Source organism: Heptranchias perlo, chromosome 6 (genome assembly GCF_035084215.1).
Source record: "Heptranchias perlo isolate sHepPer1 chromosome 6, sHepPer1.hap1, whole genome shotgun sequence".
NCBI lineage: Eukaryota > Metazoa > Chordata > Chondrichthyes > Hexanchiformes > Hexanchidae > Heptranchias > Heptranchias perlo.
The window spans coordinates 78,380,156-78,391,941 of NC_090330.1; the positions used below are offsets into that span (position 1 = coordinate 78,380,156).

The following is an 11,786-nucleotide window of genomic DNA, read 5'->3' on the forward strand; positions in this document are numbered from 1 at the left end:
TTTTACCCACCACAGATGTTAAGCTAACTGGCCTATAATTTCCAGCCTTCTGCCTACTACCCTTTTTAAATAACGGTGTTACATTAGCAGTTTTCCAATCTGCCGGGACCTCTCCTGAGTCCAGGGAATTTTGGAAAACTATCACCAAAGCATCCACAATCCCTACTGCCACTTCCCTCAAGACCCTAGGATGGAAGCCATCAGGTCCAGGGGATTTATCCGCCTTGAGTCCCATTATTTTACTGAGTACCATCTCCTGAGTGATTTTAATCGTATTTAGCTCCTCCCCCCCGAGAGTCCCCTGTTTGTCCAGTGTTGGGATATTCTTAGTGTCCTCTACTGTAAAGACTGAAACAAAATATTTGTTCAGCATTTTTGCCATCTCCATGTTTCCCACCATTAATTTCCCGGTCTCATCCTCTAAGGGACCTACGTTTGCCTTAGCCACCCTTTTTCTTTTTATATAACTATAGAAACTCTTGCTATCTGTTTTTATATTTTTTGCTAATTTCTTTTCATAATCTAACTTCCCTTTCTTAATCAATCCTTTAGTTACTTTTTGCTGTCTTTTGAAGAATTCCCAATCTTCTATCCTCCCACTAAGTTTGGCTACCTTATATGTCCTTGTTTTTAGTCGGATACTATCCTTGATTTCTTTACTTCGCCACGGATGGCTGTCATTTCTTTTACACCCTTTTTTCCTCAGTGGAATATATTTATTTTGAAAGTTGTAAAATAACTCCCTAAATGAACACCACTGCTCATGTACCGTCTTACCCTTTAATCTATTTTCCCAGTCCACTTTAATCAATTCCGCTCTCATACCATCATAGTCTCCTTTATTCAAGCTCAGTACGCTTGTTTGAGAATCAACCTTCTCACCCTCTAATTGGATATGGAATTCAACCATGTTGTGGTCGCTCGTTCCAAGGGGATCCTTAACTAGGACATTATTAATTAATCCTGACTCATTACACAGGACCAGGTCCAAGGTTGCCTGCCCCCTTGTAGGATCAGTTACATACTGCTCAAGAAATCCATCCCTGATGCACTCAATGAACTCGTCCTCAAGGCTGCTCTGCCCAATTTGATTTGTCCAGTTAATATGATAATTAAAATCCCCCATAATTATGGCTGTTCCCTTATTACATGCCCCGACTATCTCCTGATTAATACTTCTTCCAGCAGAGTTGCAACTATTAGGAGGCCTATATACTACGCCCACTAATGTTTTTTAGAAAGGATATTATATTACCCGGAAAGGAGAGACACTGCTGGCCAGGCAATTCTCCCTCTTACTCCCGACGTCGTCTCCACGTCCCTGACGCAGTCTTTACGTCCCTGACGTAAGGTTCTCACTTCCACGAGGGTTGGTCTCCAGAGTCTCCCTCACAAACAAACACACACACACACACTCTCTCTCTCTCTCTCTCTCTCTCTTGCTCACAAACAAACAAAGACACACTCTGGGACCAAACCAGCAATTCCTCAGTTTTTATTCCCCAAGTCTGTCTTTTCGAACGATGCTGTCTTCTCCGGTTGGCTCAAAGTTGCTGGAGTGACCGATGTCATCCCCTGATTGGCTCTGTTCCAAGGGCCCAGGTAGCATCGCCGTCCCTTTGTCTCTCTAAGAAGCGGAACGAATTCAAACCGGTTCTGGCCAGTTCAGACCAGTGACTGAACTCCAGGTCACCTCAGTTCAAAAGGTCAGTGTCTTTGTTAGCACTTCGAATTAACCTCAATAGGTTTTTGCAGCCTCTGGCCAACAATGAACTATCATTGCAGGAAACAAGAGCCACATGGCAAGGTCGCCTAGATTAGACCTTCAGCGAAGTACCACATCTGCCCAATGCGTTAATGGTCTCTCCATATATGCACAATGCAGAAACCCAATACATCTTCAGGAACATTGGCCTCAGCAGTATCTCAGCTACCACATTCTGAGATTTTATTCTACACTCTCAGAAGAAACTTTCTGAACACAGTTGAAATTTAAATCCCTACAGTTGATAAGTTTTTTCTGCCCTGGCGCTTCCCCTTGTTGATAGAAAAAGTTTTGTTTGTTCTATATTCTGATCCTGTATTCCTTCTAAGTGCTTTTCCATCAAAGACGGGCACCTCAGCACCTCACTCTACCGCAAGCCCACAGACAACCTCACGATGCTCCACTTTTCCAGCTTCCACCCTAACCACATCAAAGAGGCCATCCCCTATGGACAGGCCCTGCGAATACACAGGGTCTGCTCAGACGAGGAGGAACGCGATGGACACCTACAGACGTTGAAAGACGCCCTAGTAAGAACGGGATATGACGCTCGACTCATCGATCGACAGTTCCGACGGGCCACAGCAAAAAATCGCATAGACCTCCTCAGGAGACTAACACGGGACGCAACCAACAGAGTACCCTTTGTCGTCCAGTACTTCCCCGGAGCGGAGAAACTACGCCATGTTCTCCGCAGCCTTCAACATGTCATCGATGACGACGAACACCTCGCTATGGCCATCCCCACACCTCCACTACTCGCCTTTAAACAGCCACCCAACCTCAAACAGACCATCGTTCGCAGCAAATTACCAAACTTTCAAGAGAACAGCGTCCACGACACCACACAACCCTGCCACGGTAACCTCTGCAAGACATGCCAGATCATCGACACAGATACCACCATCACACGAGAGGACACCACCCACCAGGTGCATGGTTCATACTCCTGTGACTCGGCCAACGTTGTCTACCTCATACGTTGCAGGAAAGGATGCCCCAGAGCATGGTACATTGGCGAGACCATGCAGACGCTGGCCAGCAGTGTCTCTCCTTTCCGGGTAATATAATATCCTTTCTAAAAAACATTAGTGGGCGTAGTATATAGGCCTCCTAATAGTTGCAACTCTGCTGGAAGAAGTATTAATCAGGAGATAGTCGGGGCATGTAATAAGGGAACAGCCATAATTATGGGGGATGAATGGACATCGCGCAACAATCGCCAGACAGGAGGGTTCCCTCCCAGTCGGGGAACACTTCAGCAGTCAAGGATATTCAGCCACCGACCTTCGGGTAAGCGTACTCCAAGGCGGCCTTCGAGACACACGACAACGCAAAATCGTCGAGCAGAAATTGATAGCCAAGTTCCGCACCCATGAGGACGGCCTCAACCGGGATCTTGGGTTCATGTCACGCTACACGTTACCCCACCAGCGAACAAATGTTACCTGTTTTTAATATAACGGGTCAGTTGCTGTCTTTTCTATGTTTCTACCTCTCTATCTCTGTTTTTTTTTTGTTTGTTGTTTTTTTTTGGTGATTTGTATATTCGGAGACCTTGCAGGTAACACCTGTCTGTCTGCACACTGATTGCCTTGGCAACGGGCAGTTGAAAAAACTGTCTGTAATCACCAAGCATTGTTCTGTGAATTATAAATGCGATTTCATTTCGATGATTTCATTTCCAACAAACGTTCACCTCAGGAAGGAGGAAGCCTCCGAAAGCTTGTGAATTTAAAATAAAATTGCTGGACTATAACTTGGTGTTGTAAAATTGTTTACAATTGCTTTTCCAGTGACAGCAGTAAGCAAGTTAACTGGGTGCAGGGAGTTATTATAAGGTCTGCCTTTGATACCATCTCAGGTAGAGTGGCGTCACTTGCTCCCATAATGGAATCCCGTGCTCCTCATGTTTGTAAGACATTCTCTGTCTGCTAATTTAGTGGAGGCAGTCAGCTGAGAATACCTATTTCCTGTATGAAAATGTATGCTTTATTATGAATCAAGCAAAGCGATATGATAAGCTGAATTGTTATTAATTTCCTGTATGAAAATGTATGCTTTATTATGAATCAAGCAAAGCGATATGATAAGCTGAATTCTGGGGTAAGCAGGTGTAGGGAGTGTTGCTTTGCAGCTACCTAATGAATGGATCCTTATTTCGGACAAGGTCGAAAAACATCCCAGGCCTGAGATCAGTGAGACTCCCTTTCCTGTGACCTACGTATGAACAGGTATCACCTGTGAGTGGTCGGTCATTATGTCAGTTAGTATGGCTTGCCCAGACTCAGCTTATGATTGGTTTTAACCCCTTGCTACTCATGTCCCTCCCCACTCTGAAAATGTATAATTGTGTGAACTTTGACTGTGTAATTTGCCTGTTCTATGAGATTGACCAGACTCTGTCAAGAGTTGAAATCAATTCTATAGATCGGGCCAGCTGCAGCTAATAAATTGTGTTAAAACTTTCAAGTGTATTCGCTTTCAGTTTTTGCTGAACCAGACTAAGAGTAAAGAATCCGGTATCGTCACAGCCATTTAAAGTAAACATTTAAAATCACAGAAAGAAACAATTATCTGCTGATTTTCAGTCTCATTTGGCCCTGGTTCATTTTTCTTCAACTGGAAATCATTGAAAAAAACAAAAGTACAGAAACACATGGTATACAGGAACACGCATGGTGAAATAAATTTGAGGCTCTCCAGCGGACTTGCCTGTTTTCTTTGGTCACCCAGTGTACAAAGGGGTGAGCAGATTGCAAGTCTACTCCCGGCCCAGGTAAAACCCATCATCTACAGATCCAGGTTGTGTAGGATCGCTGGGAAAGGGCATGTGTGGCTGTTTCTCTGACAGCTTGGCACTGTTTTGAGCACTAGTGGACACCCAGGTAACCAGTTCATTTGAAGCTCTCTGCAACCATTGGACACCACAGAACATGATCTGCCTTATTGATGATGGGAAGCAGATTGTCATTTAACACTAAATGCGCACAGTCACACACACATGCATACGCGCAGGCACACGCACACACCCCCACCTCTTCATTTGACTGCGTACGATAGTTTAGTGCTTATGTTACTGGACTAGTGATCCAGTGGCCTGGGCTAATGATCCAGAGTAAGGTGAGTTCAAATCTTGACCATGGAAGTTTGAGAATTTGAATTCAGTTTAAAAACCTCGAATTTAAAAAGCTGGTACCAGTGACCATGAAGTAAAGCAAACTTTATGAAGCCACTTGTATGTTAAAGAAATACTCTTGGTAATCCTGAAACATCAACGCTCATGCGGTCCCAAAAACCATAGTTCCCTGTTTAAAAAGAAACACAGAAAATCCATTGTGGCTCTTCTTGATTCATGATTTTTATGATTTCATTCTGTCACCATGAGGAAATATTCAATTAAATTATGCCAATTATTTTAAATAAATGCAAAGATTGTTGCTTGGTGAATTAAAAACAGATGTCGGTGACCTTGGAAGAAACAAAACAATGGAGCCAAATATCATCAGATGCACACAGCGTTCTCAGCGTACCTTAACATCGCTTTTACGTAATTTTTAAAATAAACCTTTTGTGTCGGAAGATAGCATTTCAGTTCGTTCATCTTAGTTTTTAGTTAGTCCAACATTTCCAGATTGTTGTCATAGAGGCAGAAGATTAAGTTTAACTTCGCCCAAACAAAATTACTTTTGGGAAAACATTTTCAAACCTTTTATCTACAAACATTGCAGATCAAATTCCAATTATTGTTACAGCATTTCCAACATTTATTTAAGGTAATCCTTAAATGTAAAATGTATGCGTCCATCAGACAATCTCTTTTCTGAGTTCTGTGCGGATGATCATTCGGTTCTGATAACGTACCAATTCATCAGCGTCTAGGGTGATGTCCTCCCCCTTTTTAGGACATCCCTGAGCCACGAGCCTGTGCCCTGTATGACAGCCTGCAGCTGCTGTTTTACAAATCTGTTAAATTTAACTGTTCACAAGCCACTCAGTCAGGAGCCATCTGAGGTCGCTCGCTAATGTGCGGGGCTCACCATTCGCCACTCTGCTCTAAATCTTTAGCCAATAAATCAGCTTTTCCATCTCTGCCACCCATGCCGTGTTTTTAGAATGTGCCTTTTTATAAAAGCTTTGTTTGATTTCGGGACAGTTCCAAAGTTTTTTGTAAGAGGTCAGCTTGGTAATGGCTTTTCATCCGCTGAGGTAAACCCTCGTTTCTCCCAGGTCAGTGACAAACAAGTAAAATGGCTGTCAGAGGAAGTGGTCAGGGCTCATTCCCCTCCAGCTGGAGGATAAAGGCCATTGTGATTAATTCAGCTTGCTGTGCTCATCGGCCTTTAGTTAAATCTTTTAATGTGCCTGACAGTAACAACTCGGTGGGAGTGTGAGCGATCATAAGTATGACTTTATCTAATCCAGTGACAAAGGCAAATTTGTTATCACATTTTATCCAGACCTTCCTGTCGTAGTTCGGCATTACTTGTGATGGGTTGGAATTTGAACTAGCTGAATGTTGCAGTCAAGCAACACAGCATGACAACCTAGTTTCAGTTGAGACAAAAAGTGATTAAGCATGTGGAGACAAGGTTAAAATTTGCAGAACAATCGGGTTACGAAGTAGCAACTGTCACGCGGGTGTATGCAGGGTATATTTGATTAACCTTTGAGCCATGTCCAATCACGAGTCACTGACTCAGATCGGCCAAAGCCACGATACAGCAAAAATGGACCCTACTGTCCAGATAACTGGTCAAACTTAGATAAAAGACAGAACTAAAAGAAGGGGCTTAGCTAACGATGTAAAGTTATAATTAGGTTGTTTTTGAATGTTGCCACGGAGCCGGATTGGCTAAGGAATAAGTAATGTAGTAACTGCGATCGGTGTGCTCCAGTCTTGTACTGTATATGAGCTTGTGAATTTTGTTGATCGGGGAGAAGGTGCTCGCACAGACCCTTCTCACAGAGCTCTGTTTTAATAAACTGCACCTTTTACTTTACCACAGATTAGATGTGAATTTATTTTCACCCAACACTTGCAACTAATTTTCTTGCCCCATTTGCACCTTTGGTGTAAAGTTGCACTGTAAGCAGTTGTATGTGCTAATTGATTTTCCACCTCTAATTTTTGTTTCACCGACTTTTTGTTTGCCCTCAGTTTCTAATTGTTACTTAAGTTTTATAATTTGCTGTCCTTGCCATAATGCAGCAGTGCAAGGACAGCAAATTATAAAACCTAGAGTGCACCTCCAAACAACACTCAAGAAGCTCAACTCCATCCAGGGCAAACCAGCCAGCTTGATTGGCACCCCATCCACCACTAACCCTAAACATTCACTCCCTTCACCACCGGCGCACTGTGGCTGCAGTGTGTACCATCCACAGGATGCACTGCAGCAACTCGCCAAGGCTTCTTCGACAGCTCCTCCCAAACCCGCGACCTCTACCACCTAGAAGGACAAGGGCAGCAGGCACATGGGAACAACACCACCTGCACGTTCCCCTCCAAGTCACAAACCATTCTGACTTGGAAATATATCGCCGTTCCATCATCGACGCTGGGTCAAAGTCCTGGAACTCCCTACCTAACAACACTGTGGGAGAACCTTCACCACACGGACTGCAGCGGTTCAAGACGGCGGCTCACCACCACCACCTTCTCAAGGGCAATTAGGGATGGGCAATAAATGCTGGCCACATCCCATGAATGAATAAAAAAAAATACAACTATAGTTTACCTATATTTCTTTCTCATATGCTTTTCGAGGGTATGATCTCAACCACCTCTCCTAGCTGTTCTAGTTTTTCTGCTTTTTCTAGCAAGGAGATATAATATATCCTTTATTTAATCTTTTCTGTTTTTCAGTCACCTTTTCTGACCACAGCCAATCACAAGATAAAAGGGGTGCTATCAGTTTGCTAACAGCTATCACAATTTAGTACAACCAAGATGATTATTTCAAAATTGAAAGCAATCCAGCTGGTCCCACTCCCCCGCCCTATCCCCATAGCGCCTCAAATTTTGTTCTTTCAAGTACTTATCCAGTTCCCTCTTGAAGGCCATGATTGAATCTGCCTCCACCACCCCCTCGGGCAGTACATTCCAGATCCTAACCACTCGCTGTGTAAAAAATTTTTTCCTCATTTCACCTTTGGTTCTTTTGCCAATCACCTTAAATCAACGTCCTCTGGTTCTTCATCCTTTCGCCAATGGGAACAGTTTCTCTCTATCTACTCTGTCTAGACCCTTCATGATTTGAATCTCCTTGCAACCGTCTCTGTTCTTCTCCAGTATATCCACATAACTAAAGTCCCTCATCCCTGGAATCATTCTATTAAATCTCTTCTGCACCCTCCCTAAGGCCTTCACACCTTTCCTAAAGTGCAGTGCCCAGAACTGGACACAATACTTCAGTTGTGGCCAAACCAGTGTTTTATAAAGGTTCATCATGACTTCCATTCTTATGTACTCTATGCCTCTACTTATAAAGCCCAGGATCCCATATGCATTTTTAACCGCTTTCTCAACCTGCCCTGCCACCTTCAATGATTTGTGCATGTATACCCCCAGATCTCTCTGTTCCTATACCCTGTCAAACACAATTTCTCTTTCAAAAAGCCATGTTGACTCTGCCTAATCATATTGTGATTTTCTAATTTCCACCCATATTGATTCTACTTCCTGATCTTCTGAGCCAAGATCCTTTCTCACCACTGTCATTATGTCATCATTTATTATTAGGGCTACACCCCCTCCTGTTGTAAGTCAATCTATTAAACTTCCAATTTTATAACAACTCGGGCCAGAATCAAGCGTAGGTTATTGTTGATGGATTAACATCCTATCTGGGAGAAATCCCCGAACAATATCCTGCACTCCTTTACTAATATCCTGCTCTCCTTGTTCTGATATCCTGTTCTCGTCGTGCTAATATACTGATATCATGCCCTCTTTGTGGTGATATCCCGCTCTTCTTGTAGTGATATCCTGCTCTCTTTTACAGATATCCTCCTCACTTTTACTCATGTCCTGCTGTTCATGTGCTGATATTCTGCTCTCCTTGTTCTGATTCCCCACCTTCTTGTAGTGTTCCTTCCTCTCCTTGTTCTGATATCCTGTTCCCCTTGTACTATTCTACTACTCTCCTTGTTCTGATACCCTGCTCTCCTTTACCCGGTCTGGCCTATATGTGACTCCACACACATAACAATGTGGTTGATTCTTAACTGCCCCCTGAATTGGCCAAGCATGCCACTCAGTTGCACAATCTCACTACAAAGTCATAATAAGAATAAAACCGGACGGACCATCCGGCATCGGACCACTAGACACTGGAAATGACAAAGGCAAATCAAGCCCAGTCGACCCTGCAAAATCCTCCTCACTAACATCTGGGGACTTGTGCCAAAATTGGGAGAGCTGTCCCACAGACTAGTCAAGCAACATCCTGACATAGCCATACTCACAGAATCATACCTTTCAGCCAACATCCGAGACTCCTCCATCACCATCCCTGGGTATGTACTGTCCCACCGGAAGGACAGACCCACCAGAGATGGCGGCACAGTGGTATACAATCAGGAGGGAGTGGCCCTGGGAGTTCTCAACATTGACTCTGGACCCCATGAATTCTCATGGCATCAGGTCAAAAATGGGCAAGGAAACCTCCTGCTGATTACCACCTACCGCCCTCCCTCAGCTGATGAATCAGTCCTCCTCCATGTTGAGCACCACTTGGAGGAAGCGCTGAGGGTAGCAAAGGCACAGAATGTACTCTGGGAGGGGGACTTCAATGTCCATCACCAAAAGTGGCTCGGTAGCACCACTACTGACCGAGCAGGCTGAGTCCTGAGTAACATAACTGCCAGACTGGGCCTGCGGTAGGTGGTGAGTGAACCAACACGAGGGAAAAACCTACTTGACCTCATCCTCACCATTCTACTTGTCGCAGATGCATCTGTCCATGACAGTATTGGTAGGAGTGACCACCGCACAGTCCTTGTGGAGATGAAGTCCTGTCTTCACACTGAGGACACCATCCAATGTGTTGTGTGGCACTACCACCGTGCAAAATGGGATAGATTCAGAACAAAACTAGCAGCTCAAAACTGGGCATCCATGAGGCGCTGTGGGCCATCAGCAGCAGCAGAATTGTATTCCACCACAATCTGTAACCTCACGGCCTGGCATATCCCTCACTCCACCATTACCAACAAGCCAGGGGATCAACCCTGGTTCAAGGAGGAGTGTAGAAGAGCATGCCAGGAGCAGCACCAGGCATACCTAAAAATGAGGTGCCAACCTGGTGAAGCTGCAACTCAGGACTACATGCATGCTAAACAGCGGAATCAACATGCTATAGACAGAGCTGAGCGATTCCATGACCAACGGATCAGATCAAAGCTCTGCAGTCCTGCCACATCCAGTCGTGAATGATGGTGGACAATTAAACAACTAACAAGAGGAGGATGCTCTGCAAACATCCCCATCCTCAATTATGGCGCAGTCCAGCACGTGAGTGCAAATGACAAAGATGAAGCATTTGCAACCATCTTCAGCCAGAAGTGCTGAGTGGATGATCCATCTCGGCCTCCGCCCGATATTCCCACCATCACAAAAGCCAGTCTTCAGCCAATTCGATTCACTCCATGTGATATCACGAAACGGCTGAGTGCACTGGATACAGCAAAGGCTATGGGCCCCTGACAACATCCCGGCTGTAGTGCTGAAGTCTTGTGCTCCAGAACTGGCCGCGCCTCGAGACAAACTGTTCCAGTACCCGACAATGTGGAAAATTGCCCAGGTATGTCCTGTCCACAAAAAGCAGTGCAAATCCAATCTGGCCAATTACCCCCCCATCAGTCTACTGGATGGTGTCATCGACAGTGCTATCAAGCGGCACTTACTCACCAATAACCTGCTCACCGATGCTCAGTTTGGCTTCCGCCAGGACCACTCGGCTCCAGACCTCATTACAGCCTTGGTCCAAACATGGACAAAAGTGCTGGATTCCAGAGGTGAGGTGAGAGTGACTGCCCTTGATATCAAGGCAGCATTTGACCGAGCACCAAGGAGCCCTAGTAAAATTGAAGTCAATGGGAATCAGGGGGAAAACTCTCCAGTGGCTGGAGTCGTACCGAGCACAAAGGAAGATGGTGGTGGTTGTTGGACGCCAATCATGTCAGCCCCAGGACATTGCTGCAGGAGTTCCTTAGGGCAGTGTCCTAGGCCCAACCATCTTCAGCTGCTTCATCAATTACTTTCCCTCCATCATAAGGTCAGAAATGGAGATTCCATTCTCAACCCCTCAGATAATGAATCAGTCCGTGCCCGCATGCAGCAAGACCTGGACAACATCCAGGCTTGGGCTCATAAGTGGCAAGTAACATTCGCGCCAGACAAGTGCCAGGCAATGACCATCTTCAACAAGAGAGAGTCTAACCACCTCCCCTTGATATTCAACGGCATCACCATTGCCGAATCCCCCACCATCAACATCCTGTGGGTCACTATTTACCAGAAACTTAACTGGACCAGCCATATAAATACTGTGGCTACAGGAGCGAGTCAGAGGCTGGGTATTCTGCGGCGAGTGACTCACCTCCTGACTCCCCAAAGCCTTTCCACCATCTACAAGGCACAAATCAGGAGTGTGATGGCATACTCTCCACTTGCCTGGATGAGTGCAGCTCCAACAACACTCAAGAAGCTTGACACCATCCAGGACAAAGCAGCCCGCTTGATTGGCACCCCATCCACCACTCTAAACATTCATTCCCTTCACCACCGGCGCACCGTGGCTGCAGTGTGCACCAGCCACAGGATGCACTGCAGCAACTCGCCAAGGCTTCTTCAACAGCACCTCCCAAACCCGCGACCTCTACCATCTAGAAGGACAAGGGCAGCAGGCATATGGGAACAACACCACCTGCACGTTCCCCTCCAAGTCACATACCATCCCAACTTGGAAATATATCACCGTTCCTTCATCGTTGCTGGGTCAAAGTCCTGGAACTC

At 45.2% G+C, this 11,786-nt stretch overlaps 1 protein-coding gene across 1 annotated transcript; it reads left to right on the forward strand.

The window, feature by feature from the left end:
• The first annotated feature begins 555 nt into the window (after nucleotides 1-555).
• Nucleotides 556-4,242, forward strand: LOC137323070 (uncharacterized). Its single transcript, XM_067986472.1, has 2 exons — nucleotides 556-1,706; nucleotides 1,786-4,242. The coding sequence occupies exon 2, from the start codon at nucleotides 2,161-2,163 to the stop codon at nucleotides 2,833-2,835; it is 675 nt and encodes a 224-aa protein (XP_067842573.1). The 5' UTR covers nucleotides 556-1,706; nucleotides 1,786-2,160; the 3' UTR covers nucleotides 2,836-4,242.
• The last annotated feature ends 7,544 nt before the right edge of the window (nucleotides 4,243-11,786 follow it).

What these genes read in the sequence shown, in the direction of transcription:
- LOC137323070 (XM_067986472.1), top strand. Translation starts at nt 2,161, where the DNA reads ATGCTCCACTTTTCCAGCTTCCACCCTAACCACATCAAAGAGGCCATC.